Below are 20,014 nucleotides of genomic sequence, written 5' to 3'. Positions count from 1 at the left end.
AGCGGTTCGTCATGGCCATGGAGATTATTGGCAATGGCAACAGTCATCGGTTCCCCTTGGAGGCAATTGTAGCCATAGTCAAAAGCACGAAACACAATGATCCTCAGGAGTATTTCATAGGTGATAAGGAGATGCCAGAGTAACAAGACTAAGTAGTTGCTTAAAATCCTTTCTTGTGTGTGAAAATATTATTTGTTTATGGGGAGGACAAAAGCATAAGAGTCATTCCAGATCTGAAAGTTGGACACTAGATACGGGATGCCATCGCCAGACTGATGGACTAGCAGTTCTTTTTTCTTCTAGCTATGAAGCTGGGTCAGACAGGTCTTTTTGAGCAGACTTCAATGATTTGTAGTAATCTGTGCAAACATTTTTCTTTCTTACTTTTCTTTGGACTGAGGAGAGGCGGGGGCGGGGCGGGGGGTTGGACCAGATGACCTCCAGAGGTCTCTTCCAAACTCAACTGTTCTGTGATTCTCTGAGGGATGAACTCTCTGTTCTGTATTACATTGATCAAAGAGCAGTCGCTTTGTGCTGGGTTTTGAATGTTTTGTATTTTGCCATGTGCAGCTCTAGTCTGTGTCCATTGATCCAGTAGTTGGTGCATCTGTTGCCTCTGTGACATGCGATGTGGATTAAGGTGGTCCAGCTGAGATGTTTTGGCTGAGAAATGCAGAAGTCCACCTACGGCAGAAGTAGTATTAGAAACCATGTCTGGCAGAGATTGACAAAACATGACTTTGAAGTGGTTTTTAATACAAAGTAGTTCTGCTCACCCTTGCAAGCAAACCATGTTAAAATGTTTGCATACTAATTACTGTGCACCTGTCTGGTTTCTCAGATTGTCCCTTTGACACACAGCGTTGCCTGCAATAACAGTCCCAATAAGGCAGCACAGCACAGACTCCTGATGCCGTGTCCCTAGGCACAGGACCAAGGTCCGAGTTATGGTTATGTGCAATTCCGATGGCTGGTCCAGGACTCACCTGGTGGCAGAGGGAAAATGCACCTTTATCTGCTGCAGGAGGAGGGTGGGGAATGAGGGGGAGGCTACTAGTGCCGGGAAGTAACCGGGCAGGAAGGAAACAAATGTTTCCTTTCCTTTTCCCACATTATCACTGAGGTCTTCAAGGCAGAAGGGGATACAAGCGGAGGAAGAGAAGAGTTTGTTGGAGGCGATAGGACTGGCACAGAGGACATGGGCAGACTGGGGAGTGAATTTCTGATGGGGAAATTGTGATCGTGCTGTATTTGCAGCATCATCTAAATTCTTGCAAAGTTAATAGTAATATAACAAATGTTATTTTAACAGCTTCATTCCCTATCACTCCTGTCACCTTTTTTGCTTACGTTCTCAAACACAGCCAGAATACATTTTCTCTTTTGTCACTGCCTCTTCTTGCTCCCAGATATTCAACGACTTCAATTTAGCTGGTGTTAATGTAACTCCAAAGCAATTTAGAATTCTATTATTCTGACAGAAGCTAAAGCAAAATGGGGCTCTTTCCTGCAGACATTTGTGCACGTAATTAAAATCATTCAAACAGTTAAGTGTGCTTAGAATTGGGCTCTGGAGTTGTACTTTATTGGTAATCTCTGATTGAAAACCAAGGTTAATTCATCCCTGTAGTTACAGTTTGAAGGCATTAAAATACTTACTTAACGGGTTAAAACTGTTGCCTATGAAAGATTTAACTGTCAGAATATAAAGTGGTTTGTGCTGTATGATCTGGAAAAAGACTTGATTTAAAAAGTGGAATGATTTGTGTTCATGTTAATTCACAGATATTTCAAGTTTGTTTAATGGGTTTAGTTTAAAAATGTCTTTATTTTGGTTTACATCTTTTTTTCAATAGAAACTTCAGAGCTTCATATACAAAAAGTGAAATAGCTCTTCTGTTTTCACTGCTTGAGAAGGGGCGATCCAGTTTGATTTGAGTTACGTTTGGGCTAGCTCACCACCTACAAAATGCAGGCTTGTAAAGTAGTTTTTTCTTACTTTCTGATCAGACAATTCACTTGAATAAAACCCAGATATTCTTATGTATTATAAAGTATTCTTCTCATGTAAAGAAAAGTCTGACTTTTTATTTTTAATGAAAATTCCCATTTCCATGCTGAGACCAAGTTACAAGAATGTGTGGTTGTTTGGCTGGCCAGGACTCTGGGAAGAGCAGCCACTGCTCTGGCTTTCCATTGAGAAGGTTTCCTGAGCCTTCAGAAAGCCAAAAGGCAGGCATGATCCTGCTGGTCCTGCAGGCAACCTTGCCTGAAAATCTGGGCTAATTTATGGACAATGCGGGAACTGCTCGCGAGTAGGGAGTTGCAGAAATCCCATTCAACTGTTGGAGGTTGAGGTGGGGGAGGGAGACTGTGGATGAGCTTCCTCGCCAGGTACCTGCACCTTTGGCTAACTGTGGCGGTTTGGCTGGTTGTGACCATGGGGTTTCGGTGGGTAAGACCTGGGAGGTGGCCAGCTCAGTCTCTGCAGGCTTCTTAATTCAAACAAGAGTTTTGGGGATTGCAGGGAGAAAGCTCCCTAGTCTCTCTGCAGAGGGGCAGTTTTAGGCTTCTCAGTTCCTCTTCACCTAAGTTGAAGTTGACTTGCATGGGGCTGTCTGTGCCTCTTTTGCTGGTTTACCTAGAAACAGCAGCATAGTGCTTGGAGAACCACGCTGTTTCTCATACAGTTTTGACAGTGTTTATGAGTCTAGCAGAGGTTTTATGGGTAGCAGAGAGTTGTCTGTACACGTTGCATCATAACTTGATGTGATCAGATACATAGCCAGTGGGCCTGTGTATACAAGAATGGGTCATACATGTACTCTTGTTCTGACTCTGACTTGTTCATTATCTGGATTTTTGCATTACCTGAGGTAGTGTCTGCCTCTCTTCCCATTCCTTTGGATCATGGAGTGCTGAGTGTAAATATTTGGCTAAGCTCTGTAACCTGCGGTTGGTGTCAGGGGCTCGAAACTGGTGATGAACACTGGAAGACCAGCTGAGAAGTGAGGCAGTTACCTGTGGGGAAGCTGAGTAACTGCACAATCTATAATCTCTTTTTTCCTGGTTTTTTTTGTTTTGCTCTCCTGTGTAGTATTTTTGTCAAACAAAGCTTGTATCACCCAAGCAGTTTAAATGCTAAAGATAACTGGACTGTGAAGTCTGAATTACATTGCTCTTGGTAAAACCTTTTGACTTCCTGAGATGTGCTGTGGCTTTGGTGGAGCGAAGAGTGCTCAGCCATCTTAAAAAGAAGGTAAAACACAATATTGAGGTGCAGCAAGTCTAGTGTTTGCTATTCTTTGAAATAGCAGTGTGGCTAGGTAAAGATTCATAGGGGTTTTTTTCTTTGATTGATTTTTAAGGCCAAACGAGACAGTGAGAGCAGACCAAATGAGGTTGGGAGAACATCTGCATTGGTCTCCTGTGTGCCAGAGGTCATGGAATTTGTCCTAGCTGTTCTCCACAGCATCCAAGAACGGTGTTGTGATCTGGTATCAGTCACGTCAGTCACTGAATAGCCCTCATTGACAAGGATGTTTTCAAAAAAGTGAGACTGCACTGCATGTGACATTTCAGCAATAGTCACCAAGGGATGTCATCTTCTAAATATAGGAAGAAAACAGCAGGTAAAGCTTTTAATGACACCCAAAGCAGTAGTAAAAGAGTCCACTTCCAACAGCTGTTGGGTAACTTCCAGTGCAGAGACAGGAGGAGCTTGAGGTCTGTGGGAGAAGGGGAGTAAAACAGTGAAACTTTGCTTCTATCGGTTTGTGGTTTTCCTGTGATTTGTAGATATTCAGGGTGTGATTGCTGCTGTCAGGAGCATGTTGGGCAGCGCTGTTCGATTCAGTACCTCTATTTTAGGTGCTGTTTATCAAGCGGTTGTTAAGGGGGAGCCAACAGTGAGGCAAGGGGAGGGCAGAGTGAAGTTCAGCTACGCTTGCGTGCTTTATGAACGATATGTTAAAACTTAGCCACCAAAGATAGTAGCTTCACTGTGCCTCTTTGTAAATCTCTGTGGGACTGAAGAAACGATTCTGAATGGAAACGCAGTCTCCCTGAGGGACGTTTTTCAGCACTGAGCCCAATTATTTTTTAAATGAGGGTTTAGCCCTCCAGGGAAGCCATAAATATGTCCGTAGCAGAGCTGTTGTGGGTTATATATTCCCAATTGTCCTATTAAGGAATTCAGTAAAGAAAACAGGAGACGGTTCTCCCTAGTAAAAGTACTAGCAGCTGTTTTCTTGCAATACTGCATTTTACTCTTGAATATCTAAATAGTGTTTGGCCACATCTAAGTTCATGAAAATGTAATGTCTCGGTGGTTGAAACTGGCCACTTTTGGTTTTTGGATCACAGCTGGTGCAGACATTTTAAGTGTCTCTTGATAACTGCTTCTAAGGTTGAGAGACAGGAAATGAATCTTTTGTATCTTGGGGGAGGGGGGAATAAGCAGACACAGAGTAATTTAGGTTGGAAAGGAGCTCCAGAAGTCATCTGGTCCATTTCTTGCGCAAAGCAGAGCTAACTCCAAGTTAAACGAGGCTCTTGAGCCAAGCGTTGAGAATCAGGGATACAGCATCCAGCCGTGCTGGGCTCCTGCTCCAGGGATTAACTGGTCTTGTGGGGCAGTAGTTTTTTCTTTATGTCCAAGTGAACAAGTCTTTTTCTGCAGAGCTGCTTTCTAGCCAGTTGATCAGTGCTACTGAATGGGGTTGTCTGTCATGGGTCCATCTTGCCTTTGAACTTCTTAAGGTTTCTGTCATCCAGCTTCTCTGCTGTGCTGAAGTTTCTCTGAATACCAGCTTCCCCCTCCAGAGCATTAACCTCTTCCCCCAACTTGGTTTCACCTGCAGACTTGCTGAGGGTGCTCTCCATCACGTTGTCTGTGTCACTGATGAAGATGTTAAACAGAATTGGCTTGTAATCAGCTGCAAGTTAAGACTTTGAACCTTCAGCCACAACCTTTGAGCCTGATGGTCCAGGCAGTTTTTCACTATACCTTATAGTGCACTTGTCTACTTGGTGTCTTCCCAGTTAGACTGCAAGCATATTAAGGGAGACTCTGTTAAAACCCTTGTTGAAGTAAAAGGAAGATTTTGTTTTCCCCAAAGCCAGTCAATCAGGTTGGTCAGTCGTGGTTTGCTCCCGCTAAATCCATGGTAGCTGTTCCCAGTCACCTTTTTACTGTTCATAAGCTGGAAATGGTTTCCATGAGGATTTGCTCTGTGATCGTCCCTGGGACTGAAATGAATCTGACAGACTGTTGTTTCCTGGATTGTCCTGCTTTCCCGTTTTGAAGATGAGTGTAACTTTTGCCTCCCCCAGTCAAGATGACCTGTCAAAGGTGAGAGTGGGCAGCCTTACAGTGATCTTGGCCTGTGCCTTCTGCGTATTCAGATGAATCCGGTCTTGTCTCATCTACTTATATGTGTCTAATCTATATAAGTAGTCCTTACCTCAGTCACCTTTTACTAATGAGAAGCAGTGTGAAAAAGAGAAAGCATTAGGCAGAGAGACATGGGGTGCTTAAGAGCAGACCTTGCCAGTGAAGACTAAGGCAAGGAAGATACCAAGTACTTCAGTAGTTTCCTTGTCCTGCATTATGAGGTCTCCTGCCCTGTTCAGCAGTGGGCCAGCATTCTCCTTGCTCCCTTTTGGTGCTGACGTGTCTGCAGGAGCTCTATGTTGCATTTCCCATCCCTAGCAGGTTTCCCATCCCTTGGAACTGCAGCCAAGCTGTGGACTTCCTAGCTCTCTCTTTGCATTCCTCCTCTGTTCCTCCCAGGGAGCCTGTCCTTGCTTACACCTTCTGTACATGGCTTTTTAAGTTTGAGCTCACTCAGGAATTATCCATTCAGCCAAACTTGCCTCCTGCCTTACCTCTTTGTTTTCTTGCGTGCTGGGGTGGATTGTTCATATGCTTTAGAGAGGTTGTCTTTCAGTTTCAACCGTTTTTCCTGAGTCCCTTGGCATTTAAGGTAATTCTCCCACAGGCTACTACTTACCAATTTCTTGAGCAAGCTAAGACTGCTGCTCTGAAATCCGGCATCTGTATTCAGTTATTTGCCTTCCTTGCTTTCCTCAGTATTTTAAATTCTTACATCACCTTACAGTCACTCTGGCTAAGGCTGCCATCAGCCTTCATGTCCCTGGCCATTTCTTCCTTAATTCGTACCACATCCAGCAGTGTGCCTTGTCTGCTTAAAGAAGTGCCTGCAGAAAAAATGTCTTAGATTGCCTGTGCCCTGCTGTTCTGCTCTTCCAGCAAATGTCTCCAAGTTCCCCATGAAAACAGGCCCTGTAATAGTGAGACTTCTTCCAGTTGTTTAAAGAAGGCTTTGTCCACTTTCTCTTCTTGACTGGGCAGTCTGTAGCATATGCACACCATGTTTACCCCTTGTTTGCCACCCCCGTGATCCTAACGCGCGAGCCCTCATCCTTGACTCCTTGGATCAATGATACGTTGTATTGTTGAAATAGTGGGGAAACACTGTTCAATATTTTAAGAAAGTGCTAGACACTTACTAAACTGGTGATAAAATATGTTTGCACACAAGAGGAATATCAGCTTACTCCTCCTCCCTGCACGACTTGGGACAAGTCATTCCCCTCTCTTTTGCTTCCCTGTGTCTCAGACTGTGAAGTCTCTGTTGTAGAGACTGTCCCATACATCAAGTCAGTGTGTCCCCTGCCCTACTATAATAAAGATAGCTGATGTGCAAGCACTGCTACCTTCCAAAGATTGCAGGCATCATTGCATTAGTATTTCTGGATGTACACTGCATCGTGTCTTCATGCGAGCTGAGATTTGGTGATACAGCAAACCTGCAAGCCCACTTCCCAGTGGCAAAGTAGGGTGGGAATGTCCCCATGCACCAAAGTGAAGCTGGAAGGAAACCTGGTTGCTAAAAACAAATGTATGTCCGTACAGGATTTTCTCATTACCAGGAACATAGTGATTTGGGGCATGACAGTGGAAAAGATCATATTCTAATTTGCTCTGCCAAGTGTAAGAATTTTGAATTTCCCCGAGTTATGAGAGTAAGCTGGTTAGGACAACAGGGCAGGATGAAGGCAAAATGAAATGTAGATGAGTGCATGATGAAAACAAATATTTAAACGACCTGCTCAAATTACTTATACATGTGGAAAGACAAAACATATGCTGCATTTTTCAGTCAGGAGGAATCTTTACATACTCTTGAATAGCTGACATCTGCTTCGTTCAGTGTTAACCAAGTTAAGTCAAGCCTTATTTTCTTTTTGCAGTATTTAATAGAGCCTCCTTGTTTGGGTTACAAAACATGGAGGTTCTCAGTGCACTGTGCACTCTTCTCTGTACCTTACACATAGGAATCCCCATTTTTAGGCTCAAATATGTGCATGAAGACCTTAATTAAGAAAAAGTATTTTTCTAAACTATCCTGCTTGTAATGTTCAGTCGCTTCTAACTGTGGTGTTTCCCCCGCCTCCTACACAGTCTTCTCTGTGTTTTGCATTACCAATAGCTAAAAGCTACCTGCTGACAAGTTGTTCGCCTTAGTTTTCTGCTGTGAGAACTGCGCTGCCTCTCTCTACTTCAGTAGTTTTAAGTAGTGTTTGGCACTGTGTTGCATATTGTCCATGGTGGTCAAGTTTAGCTACCTCTTCTGCAACTTCAGTTGCCAGTGGCTGTAGATCAGACAATAAAGGACAAATAGTTTAATTAATCTTAATACCATTTTGAGCCTACTGCTGCTATCAGTTGATCATGTTTATACATGTTCTTATTCTGGCACCCTGCTGAAATAAAAGGGACTTCAATGGACAAAGTGAGGGCCTGCAAGATTCATCCCTTGCTAATGTCACCCTTTTTTTGAACAAGACTGGATTTACTTTGATTTCTCGATTAGTCCAGGTTACATTGAGCAGAACATTTAATGTATCTCATTGATTTTCCCTGTAATACTGTGGAAACACAAGTCACTGCTCTAATCATTTGTTTTACCATTAAAATTCTGTATGCAGATATGGTCCTCTGGGATATCAGTGTGTAACCAGATACTACATGATCTAATTAGGCTCTGTGAGGAATATGCTATTGCTTCAGCACTTAGCAGTAGAAAGCTTCATCAAAATGGAAAATTTATGTAATATTTAAAGTAAATGCAGTTCAAAGAGACAACATAAAAAGCAGGGGTGTACAAAATTTTAAGACATTTCTCAGATTAAACAAAGCAAAATCCAAGCCAGAGTTTAAGATGACTTGTCATGACTCCATTTATTGTTACAGAAGAAAATGTTACAGCTGTCACTTCAGTTTATAGGGTTTGTTACAGTTCAGTTAAAATAGCATCGCCATCAGAAATGACTGACTAGCAGGATTTCATTAATGTGATGCTTATTTGCCACAGCATGCGTGCTTTGAAAAGCAATTTTGAAAAGCACCTACAAAAGCATCAGTAGCAGGCAAGACTTGTGCTCTAGACTCATTTTGATGCTAGGATTTGGATCTCTGAGGGCCTAGTGTTACATTTCAGAAATACAAGTCCTGCTGACCTTGAAGGAGTTTTGCAAGCGGTGTGACATAGGCTGAGAAGCAGCTTGCTTGCTGCAGTGAGTCTTACCAGAAGCATCCCCTCCGGCTGGAACAGTGGGAGTGCGGCTCTGCCTGCAGCCAGACAGTATTTCTGTATAAACTGCCAGATTTCCCCACCAGGTATTCAGAAGGCTAGTGGTAGACAAGGGTGATGAGCATCTCCTAGGGTCAGCTCATCTCTCAATAAAGCAAGACAAAGTCCCTTACAGAAGAATGATCGTGTGTTTGCAGATGTCCTTAGCTTTATCAGCTGCTTTCATGTAAATGTCTAAATGCTGAGCAAAACAATTTGTTGGTTTTTTGGTTTGTGGTTGTTCTTTTTTTAATGGATGTACCTTGAGACAGAGAGAATTTTGCACAGCAAAGTGTCTTATATATTTGTATTCAACTTACCAAGTTGTGGAAAATGATAACTTCTGTACATAGGCATGTTAAGTAGTATGTCTTGCTCTTGTCAAAAGCATGCAGTGGAGTTTCTGTATTTTATCAGTGGAATGCAATGCTATCCTTGTCTCTATGTGTTGTACTTCTGTAGCAAAGGAAAGCAAAGAATTTTAGAACTAAATTTAAGAAGGAAAACAGCATTCAGTAACCTTGTTGGTGACCAGATGAGACTTGCAATAAACAAAAGGTCAGAAAGGTTACATTTCCTTGGCATTTTTCAACCCTTATTTTAGTTGGCTATAAAGGTGTGGGGGGGATGTTGTTGGTTTCGTTTGGTTTTTTCTTTGGTTCTGCAAACGAGACGGTGCACAATTCAGTGTGCAGGACCAGACTCTCCTTGTTGGCTCTAGGGATTTATTACGTGACTAGCTTTGCTGGAGTTACGCCAGGATTGCTTTGACGTTCAGAGCCCGCTGACTTCAGTGAGCTTAAAGGCATAAGTAAGAGCTAGAAGAGGGTGAGGGAGTGCCCAGACGAGCAGTGAAACAGGCACTGCCTTTCCTTCAAGTTCCTGGGAGGTGCTGGTGGGGTAAATGCTGCCAGACAAATGTGGTATATTAAGAAAAAGGGCAGGGGAGGAGTCCATTGGTGAGTGTTGGTACAGGTCGGAAGATTATGTTTATTAAGAAAGAATCACTAATGACTTTTAATATATGAATACAATATTGATCATTTTCTTCTGTTGTGTTTTTAGGGTCTCATGACTCATTTAGCTTCTACATCGATGAAGCCTCTCCAGTTGGGCCTGAACAGCCAGAGACGGTCCAGAATTTTGTGTCTGTTTTTGGGACTGTGGCTAAAAAGCTGATGAGGAAGTGGTTGGCTACACAGACCATGAACTTCACCAGCCAGCTGGGGGCAGGTATACGGTATTTTGATCTTAGAATTTCCACCAAGCCCAGAGACCCAGACAATGAACTCTACTTTGCTCATGGTTTATTCAGTGCCAAAGTCAAGGAGGGTCTGGAAGAGATCAATGCGTTTCTCTCTGACCACCCAAAAGAAGTGGTTTTCTTGGACTTCAATCACTTCTATGGGATGCAGAAATACCATCATGAAAAGCTTGTCCAAATGCTCAAAGACACGTATGGAAACAAAATGTGTCCTGCTATATTTGCCCATGAAGTCAGCCTCCAGTATCTGTGGGAAAAGGAACACCAAGTGCTGGTGTTCTACCACAGTCCAGTGGCTCTTGAGGTACCATTTCTTTGGCCAGGCCAGATGATGCCAGCTCCTTGGGCAAACACAACAGATCCGGAAAAACTCATTCAATTCCTGCAGGCATCAATCACTGAAAGAAGAAAGAAGGGCTCTTTTTTTATATCTCAAGTAGTGCTGACACCAAAGGCGAGTACGGTGGTGAAAGGGGTTGCTAGTGGTCTCAGAGAAACAATCACAGAAAGGTAAGTTTCTGGTGGGTAATGTGTGCTGACTGTGCTGAATCTGTGTGTTGGTAATGCTGGTGTTCTAATTCCTTTTAAAGAAACTCCAGCAGATGTGTTTCTTCCATGCTACTGTGGGTTTGTCAGAACTTGGGCATAGTCCTAAAATATTTCAAGAGAAACACATTGAAGCAGAAGCTTTTGTATCTTGAAAGAAAATCTGGCCCTAAAGCCTAATGAGATCTCATGGGATTGGCTTAGCCTTTTTTTTTTCCTGAATGCAGGTTTTTCCACTTGTTTTGTTTTTCAAATGTGGTTTCTTAGCATGAGCACTGGACATCTTGCCTCGCATTTCCGTACTGGATGTGGACAAATCAATCTGAATGATCTAGAGATCATTTAAGTTTTTATTTATGCATCAGGCTTCAGGTATTGGGTAAATAATTTTTTCATTTTGGCTCATCAGCAAAGCCTGACACTGCAGAATTTGCATCCTTATCTACCTTTACACACCTTAAACATGTGTGGCTTTTCTCTCTGCATACCATCACACATTATATCAAAGATATCAGGACACCATTAGAGTGAATTTGCCTCCTAACAGGCCTTCATTTATCATACAGAAAAGAGACTGCAGGCCATTGTAGAGGTTGTGTACGTGGAATACTGTGTTGACAGGCCATTAGTTGTTACATTACAAAAAAAGCCATCTGTGCAAGACATACATTATTTATACCATCCTGACTTCGATAAATCACAGCCAATTTTCAGCTTAAAGGCATATATATGTGTGACTACGTTCTTGACAACTTGGTAGGAAACCTGAAATTTAATGCCAAGACACAAGGGCTATTTTTTTTCCCCTCAAAAAAAGAAGGAGGGTTGCAGAGTGTAAAAAATTTATAATGGGAATCAATGGCCTGCTAATGTTCTGCTCGCTGCGTGGATGTGCTTGTGCCAGGAAGGTCTATTGGGAACACTGTCCCCTTCTACAAGATGAGTGACACAATGCCTGTGACACTACACCCTAGAAAGAAAACATGCCTCATTTTTGAGAAAGGTTGAGCCATTTTTATGGCATTTTTCCTAAGCAACTGTTAACTTTAAAAAACAGGGAAAAACTTTACCTGAAATGATAAAACACTGACACAGAAGGTTTTATAAGCAGTGGAACGTGATTCAGAAGTACTTGCGCGACCACACTTGCAGCTGTTTGTATATCCTCCACGTATGTTTTTATAGGCTCCATTGGACTGGGGATCTCCCTTTCTGATGAGTCTGAAGAGCACTTCTCTGTACTGAAATACTACTTTGTTGATGGATTTTACTGTTAAACACTTACCTTGTTGTTCAGGGATTTGTTTTCCCTGGTAAACATCTTTCTCGGTGTTCTTCAGAACATGAAGTAGCACAGTCAAGAAACTACAAGGTTCTTGAAACTTGCTACATCAATAAAGTAGCCATTAAAAAACCTTTTCTTCTTCTCTGGCTCATAATGTGCTTCCTTGAAGCTGTTTGGAAAAATAAAAAGTTCAAAAGGATTCTGGATATGTTTGGCTGAGCTCTGAATGACTTGAGCCTTTGAACTCTTAGTATGCCTTTCTCTACAGCAAATTTTGAGATTATAACTGACTTGAAATGTCAGTAAATAATTGGGCCGGAATACCTGGAAATGTTGTTTTTCCAAATTGCAACTGAGATTTTCACATGAGCCACAAGTGTGTAATCACGTCTGCTGCATGAATACTTTTTTCCTTCTTTGCATAACTCTTTTAACCATGGCAAAATAAATGGACCTTTAAAATTATCTCCAAAGGTGGTATTTAATCTTCCAAGTATGGCATCTCATTTTGAAATCCTACTACTTATTATAAAAATACACTGCAAGAAGACACAGGCTTGAAATGTTTGTTAATCTACACAGAAACTGAGCACGTATATTGAGTTAACTGCTCTGAAAGTAAACATCAAGTATACTCAGAACTGCTCCTCATTTGATGATGATCCTGTTAAAAAATAAATAGATGAGCAATTAAAGGATGCAGTGCAATTAGTGGAATTTACAGAATTCTCTTCAATCTTGCTGCATTAATGTTTCAGTAACTTAAAAGGATGTAATCCATACTAAAGGGGCATATGTTCTAGCTGTGCTGTGTTTGCTACTTTGAACCATCTCATAATTATTTGTAAAAAGATTATTCTGTCCTTTTCAGAATAAATACACAGATAAAATCCCATTATTGTATCCAGTTAGATAACATACGTGCTTTTGTTGCCAGTTGCTGCATAGATTTATATATTTTATACTATTTTCTGGTTATTAATAAATGCTGGCAAAGAGCTTTGCATTAAGAACGTGGTATCTTGCTTTTGGCAGCAGTTTTGTAAGGGTTCTTGGGTGGAGTTTTTCCGTCAGATTGAATTTTGAAAGATCTGAATGCAAATGTGGAATAAGGTTGAATTTTTCAAATAATTCTGGTGTGCTTTTTTCCCCCTAAATTAAATAGTAAGTTTAAGAAACGTCCCTTTGGCATTTTCAAATAAAACCCTTAGTCATCTCTTTTTTCCACCCATCTGTACAGCGGCCATTTTCATTTACATATTAACTTAATTCTGAAAATAGAGCAAGTTTAGATCCTTTTGGATCCAATAAAACATGCCAGGTTTTGATCTCTGAAGTTGTTTGTTGCTCAGGAGATTATTTACCATTTGAAGAGCAATGGCCACCTGAGAGGGGGAACGTGGTTTCTCTCAGTTCCAGCATCCATCAGACCAGGAAAACTGTAAACAAGACACTGTGCAGCAATCCATGCTCCTTTCTGCTGCTTTGTAGCTCATGTTGTGAAAGAGCAGGGTGAAATATTCCTCCGTAGCCAACACAAGATGGTTGGTTTAATAGTTCTTCATCACAGCTGCTTGTAGTGGTGGAGGTCGACATCTTCAAACTGCAGTAGAGCAGTTTCCTAAGGCAATGGATTTCAGAAGGAGAAGTGACGTTATTCCTCATCCTGTTCCGCACAGCAGAGACATGCAAGATGGGAGGCTCATGGTAACCTTGATTAAAAAAAACAGTTTCATGCTCCTAAGACTGAATTCAGTAGAAGATATACCAGGACTGTTTTTTACTGATAATGCTTGCTCACCGGCTTTGCTGCTGTCATCATACTTAATACTCTGTGGGACAATAATTTGAAAGAAGGAGAAGTTACAAAGTCATCAAGCTTTCTATACTGCACATTTCTCGTAAGCTTTTCCTAGGACCACAGCTCAGCATTACAAAACTTTATAACACAGCTTTCATCTTCATTGCTTGAGTGAGGAGAATCGCTCACATGCATGCATGTTATGTTTCTTGGATTTGATGAAAAACTTCGAGGACTAACAATATGTTTTCAGGCTTAACATTCTGTCACGCACAGTTTAGATGCCAAGAAATACTCTTTGATTAGCAAACAGTACATACCAAATGAATTACGTTCCCTCTGCTTATTGAATTAACTTCACAGTGAGGCAGCTGCCTTCAGTACATCTGAAAGGCGGTTGTGAAACGTTTTGATGAGTGTAGAGCTCTTCTTCCTAATTATCTAGTTTGTTTTCTGATTTGCAGTGAAATTACTAATTTTATCTCTGACACTGGAGACAAGCATGATACTCTCTTTGTTGTCTCTGAGGTTGAATAATATAGAAGAAGAATAGAAGTGCTTCAGACAATGCAAAAATCCTGTGGTACTTTTAAAGCTTTCGAGAAATAGAAAATAAACACATATCCAGCTGATTGTCACTTGATTTCCAAATTAATCTCTAAGGATAATGTTCCCTGTAGTTTACATGTGACTAAATCCTTGCCCACCATGCTAAAACTTCCACCTTAGCAACCAAAGCAAATAAAAAAAAAAAAAAAAAAAATCCTGCACATGAGAATGAACCTTTGAACTGGAGGCAAAGCAGCCACACTATTAACAAAAGGGGTGGTAAGTAGGCCACAGAAGCTGACTGGAAAAAAGCCGTCTCTTGGTGTAGTCGTAAACTAAGCAGGATCAGATTTAGCTAGTGAATAGGTAGATATTATATGAAAAATAATTCTTGGAGTTGCAAGAAGTGGGATTTTTGAGTCAGTTACTGAGGGTGCACTCCTTCTCCAAGCTGTATCTCAGCCAGCTGAATTTTTGAGAGTTTTTGTGTTGCTGGAAGAGTGGGATTTGATGAGGTTTTTAATCCACACTTGGTACTGAGCGATGCCATTCTTAAGCTATTTTATGTAAAAAAGAGAAACAACAGAAGTGGCTACTGTATTTTGCTAATTGTGTGGGCATCCTTCCTTCTTGTAACCTTGATGTCTGTCTCCATTGTGGGCATAGAGCACAGCTAGTGTGTGAGCTCTTAAACTGACGAGAAGCAAGTGTAGACTTGGTCCCTCGCTCATATATATGGTACAAGCACGTGTGTCCCTCAGTGCCTGTGACTTTTGGAGGCAGCTGTCTTTTGTTAGGTTTTTTTTTTTTTTTATCCCAGAAGACACAAACTATCATTCTGGTATATTACTAGGGAATTCGAAAGCACCCTGGGCAATCTAGCCAAATCCTTAGTATTTCTATTCTTCCTCAAACTATCCTTAATTACTTTTCTAGTCTTTCCACACAAGAGGCAATCTCTGTGTTTGCATGCAGAACAGCACAGGGAGACCTTGGTTTCATTTGAAGCATCTATCTGCCACGACAACAGGCCTGCATAGTAAAATCCTGAATGGGCTGTGTATGTTCAGGCTGATTTTGCTGGCAGGCATTTTAGTGGCATTTCATTATCGGAGCATCTGTCTGCACAAGGATTTTAGTATAGCGTTACCTTGGGTAGTGCTGGGTGGTTGTGTCTGATGGCTTTGGTCATGAACCTGGAGTAGTATTAAAATGCCACAAAATACAAAAGCACAGGATTTTTTAATAACTTTGTCAGGGAAAAGTATTTATCTACATATCTGTGGGATTTAGTCCAGAAAGGAAACTGGCATGGAGATCACCAGCTCTGTGGCCACCAGCATTAATTGGTGGCTTGACTTTGGGGTTGGTTTGGGATAGTTGGCTTGGTGTTTTCTTGTGGGGGGTGGGGGTGTCTCACAGTCTTTTCCTCTGCTTGGCCTGCTTGTAACTTTTATCATGTTATGCTCCAAAACACCTGCTTGTAGTTATACAGTATATGCTGTGTGACTACTTGTAAAGATATTTCATGTGATCCCATCATCACACTTTGAGCACAGTCTGACCCTGAGTGTACAGAAAGCAGCAAGTGTTTTTCATCATGAAAAAGAAATGTTCATTCTCCCAGCCCCGCTGCTGTAAGCTGTCACTAACGTTTACTTGTGTCAAAGATTTCATGCTTCAATCTGCATGGCTGCTGTAGTGAAATTGCAAATGGCTCATTAAGTCATTTGGGTTTTCTTTGATCTTTCTAACATTACTTAGGTCACTAAGGAAACTCTACAGCTAATAAATGCTAACATGCTGAGCCTGGGGGAAATGCCTTTGTTGGTGCTGGGCCTGGGTCTGCGTAGCTGCTTTTACCTCATTGTGAAGGGAAGGGTTCCTTGATGGGTTGGTCCTTCTCCTCTTCATTTATGAGGTACAAAATGAGCACAGAGGTTTACACAAACAAGCCTTTGCAGATTTATTCACAAGATGGCTTTCAAGCTGATAATGACTTTCTGTAATACAAAGGCTTTTAATACAAACTCAAGCAAATACAAAGTCAGCAGGTATGACAACATCCATGTCTCTATGTTGTATTAGCACTTGCGTGCTGCAAACCATTGCCTTCAGGACTGTATGAGTAAGTAGATCTATAGGCATATCCTTGTCAATTTTTAAGCAGAGAACTGGGCGGTTCTAGACTAACATGCAGTCACTATATGTTTGGAATTTTGCATTCTTAATCATCTGTAGCTGCTCTGTGGTCCTGGAGTGGTAGGATGTAGACAGAAATTGTCAGAAAATTCCTGTCAGCTCTTAAAACCCTGTTGCTCATGCTGCATCATTCCTGATGGATTTGGGCAATTCTCAGCATACTCCAAAGCCTTAGAGGGCTTTCAGTTGTAATCTGGAGAGAATGCATCCGCTCTCCCTAGAGAAGTCTCCTGCATATCCACAACTTTTGCAGTGCATATCTCTGCTAAGAAAGCCTTAGCTACAGAAAACCCCTGGGATCCATTGTCGGAAGGTACACTAAGCCTGCAATTAATTTTATTAAATGCTTCCCTGTGCTTACAAACAACTAGCCTTTGTGGACTGAATGAGCAGTTAGGTATTCAGGCTATAGCCAGAGTTGTGTTGGGGCAAAGCATGCAGAGGAAGCAACCTGGTGCCATATTTGTACAAAAGAAATAGCTAGAACAGGGGGAGTGGAAAAGGACTTGTAAATAGGGAAGGCAGCCAGGCCAAAGATCTTGGTGATGTACCGCCTTCTGTATGATGCAGAACTTGCACAGGCTATAAAAATGCCTATGTTTTTCTTCTGTTAAAACAGAGATGATAAAGTTTGTTCCCTAGGAATTCACTAAGGTCTGTGGGATGCAATGCAATTCTTTCTTAGGGAGCCACTGTCATTATGAAAGATGCTGATTTTATACAATATATGCTTATTTTTATTTCTTTTATTCTTAAAGCCTGGAAATGTTTAACCTCATTTTATTGATCTTTTCTCTATAACTTTACTCCTAGGCAAATGTTTCATAATTCCATTTTCTTCCAGGATTGATTTTTTTTTTTTTTTTTTTTTTTTGGGGGGGGGGGGGGGGACGGCTAAGATATAAACTTCATGTAGTCAGAGATTATAACAAGAGTTTGTCTATAATTATAATGATAGCGTTGCATGTATTGTCCCAGGCTGTACAAGTTGCTTCAGCAGAGCACAGCCTATTATAGTAAAATGTCTTTCAGTATTTATCTCAGACATTAACAAAAATAATAAAAGACATGTCTTTAAGACACTGAATGATCATACAGTGGGATTTGACCTTTGGCAAGATTTTAATATTGTAGCTGTTGATCTGAGAGGTTTTGTAACTAAGCAACTGTCATCCAGAATGTATTATATCATAAAATAGTATTAAGATATAAAGGATACTGACTGGTTAGAGTGGAGTAGGAACCATGGTGAGATGCAGGCACTTTCCCACTGAAAATTTTTGTTTCCTGAGCTATAGCACAAAGGAGGAACCTTACCATCATTTGTTTCATGGTGAGGTATTGAAACCTGCTTAGCTTTATCTTTCAAACAACGCCGTCGTGCTCTCAGTTGTGCCAGCAAGCACTGTTGTGTAGTAAATCAAGAATGAAATCAGATCTTGGGTGATGGGCTCCTTAATTTTGCTGGTAGACAAGTGAAGGGGGACAGCCATGGACCTTTATTCCCTTCCTACTTGGATTTACATACTCTGAAGACTGAAACTGGCTTCTCTCCTTTTCCAGTGAGACCCATTCAAACTACACCTCTGAGGCAATGCCATAATCCAAATAATTCCATGTATAGTTCCATCCATAGTAATACATGGTGGTGTACTGTGTTGCTTGAGTAACTGGGAAGGGATCATTTTAGCCAGTGCGTTCGCTGCCTTGTTTCCCGGGATTTGAATGGATACCGCAAAGAAATTTGCCTTCTTGTGAGCAGGCTTTTTCTGAGAGCTCAGTTCATTATGGTTTGCCTTGGTTTTGCTACTAACCAGAGGAAAGCAAGAACAGGGCCACCCCTCTGTTCCCTGGTTTTGATTGAGGGAAGTGCTGAAGCAGTGAGGACTCGACTCGTCGCTGCCCTTCCCTGCTGTCTCAACTGAGCCGTCGGCTGTGCGGGGCTTGTGACTGCCGTCCCTGCGTCAGGAGGAGGATCTGCCTCCGCTTGGGACCACTGTTGTTGCATCCTTTCCTTAGCTGCCTTTCACCGTCTCTCTCCTCCCATGCACACTCTTTTTACTTTGTTTTCATTTCTTTTTCAGGGCTGTTGCAAGCAGTTAGCCCAGCAGGTTTCATTTCTACTTCAGCTGCATGCACGGTAATGGTTAGGATTTGGACAATTAAGATGAAATAATTAAATCTGAAACCAGAGTGTTAACCATCAGCCTTTAAAGTTGCCGATGGGAGGAATTAGGAAAGGATGTTTCATACCCAGAGATGCTGTTTCAGGCTGTCATCGGGTGCTAGGCAGGCGGCCCTGAAGCTCATTGCTGGAAGGTCATCAAGGTACTTGTGTGTTGTCCAAGACCGGCACTGTTTCTCTGAAGAGTATGAGCATGTGGCATGGCGAGTGTCTGCACCCGGTTTGGTCCATCTGTTAAGCATCCTTCTGCAGAAGGTAAAGGACAGGGCTCAGCCAAGAGGGGTGAGTAAGGTCACTGGTGTGGCAGTGGAAATGCCATGCCCTCGCCCTGCTTTCACACCGAGCACAGTAAGATCTTCTGAGCCTGTTGCTAATCTCAGCTCAGAGAGCGTTTGGTTGACAATGATCTGTCTCACCTAGTGGCATTTGCTGCTGGGTCTCTCTCTCCACCAGACAGCGTTTCAGTGCTATTACTGTCTGGCTGTGCTAGAATAGAAGAGACATAAATCCAACTGAATGGTTTTCTCATGGTGGAAAGCTCCCTTCTTTGAGCTCTGCAATTTGAGGAAAATTTGTGGAAGTAGTAATCCATATGATGAACACCTGGGGTTTTTTTCTCCTAAGCTGTTTCTCGTGAGAGTTATAGGTGGGCTGCTGCTTTAAAAGTATTTTCCAGCTCAGGCATAACTTTTCTTTATTCTCTAGGAACTGGGAATAATGCATTGGATGGACTGACCACAAGGCTCAGTTACTGTAATTCCCTCTCAGTAACCTTCTGGGCTTCTCTCCTGCTTACAGCCAGCATTGACTGTAACAGGTGTGCAGCTTTTCTCAGGGTACATCTCTTCTGAGATGCAGACTCACAGCTGCTTTTTTTATTTAAATGGTGTGTATTTTTCTCCAGGCCCGTGCTTGTGAACTCTTGTCATCTCTTAAATAATGTGTCCGCTGATGCACGATATACCAGCAGGTTGGGTGACACTGACAGAGGCTGTGCAGTCTAGCAGATTTCCCCCCGAGTCAGCGCTGGGAGGCGGGGTGCAAGGTCTCTCTGGCTGGTCTGTGATGCTTGACACGAGGCAGATGCTCAGCTGAGGCCAACCACTGCCAGCATCTGGTGTGAGAGGTCTGTAGGAGGAAGGGGACTGCAGCAGCTCTGTGGTGAATGTGCAGCTCGGTCTATATCCCATAAGAGGAGTATGAGCCACCGCAGAGACTCTAGTGCTCAGTGCATGACTGACGCGACAGGTCTGCATTTCTTTGTGCCGATGGAGTGGAGTGGTCAGGCACGACTCCGTGTCATGCTGAATGAGGAAGGAATGACCTCTCTTGGCAACCTCTCTTCCCACATCTCTCAAGTGGATGGACCTCAAGGCAGGGACTGCGGGAGCAAAGTCCCTGCCACTGTAAGAGAAGATCAGGTTCGAGACCCCCTGAGGAACCTCAACATACCTAAGTCTGTGGGACCTGACGAGATGCATCCCAGAGTCCTGAGGGAATTGGCTGATGTAGTTGCCAAACC

General features: G+C 42.2%; 1 protein-coding gene across 1 annotated transcript; it reads left to right on the top strand.

Moving 5' to 3' along the window:
- The first annotated feature begins 11 nt into the window (after nucleotides 1–11).
- On the top strand, nucleotides 12–10,438 carry LOC104072762 (PI-PLC X domain-containing protein 3-like). Its single transcript, XM_009572332.1, has 2 exons — nucleotides 12–120; nucleotides 9,726–10,438. The coding sequence occupies exons 1-2, from the start codon at nucleotides 12–14 to the stop codon at nucleotides 10,436–10,438; spliced, it is 822 nt and encodes a 273-aa protein (XP_009570627.1).
- Nucleotides 10,439–20,014: the final 9,576 nt, after the last annotated feature.

Source organism: Fulmarus glacialis, unplaced genomic scaffold, assembly GCF_000690835.1.
Source record: "Fulmarus glacialis isolate BGI_N327 unplaced genomic scaffold, ASM69083v1 scaffold40450, whole genome shotgun sequence".
Taxonomy (NCBI): Eukaryota; Metazoa; Chordata; class Aves; order Procellariiformes; family Procellariidae; genus Fulmarus; species Fulmarus glacialis.
This window is presented reverse-complemented; position numbering and strand designations above follow the sequence as displayed.

Excerpts from the sequence above, each read along its gene's own strand:
- LOC104072762 (XM_009572332.1), top strand. The coding sequence starts at position 12 with ATGGCCATGGAGATTATTGGCAATGGCAACAGTCATCGGTTCCCCTTG. Across the intron at positions 121-9,725 it reads TCCTCAGGAGTATTTCATAG|GGTCTCATGACTCATTTAGC; the intron begins GTGATAAGGAGA and ends TTGTGTTTTTAG.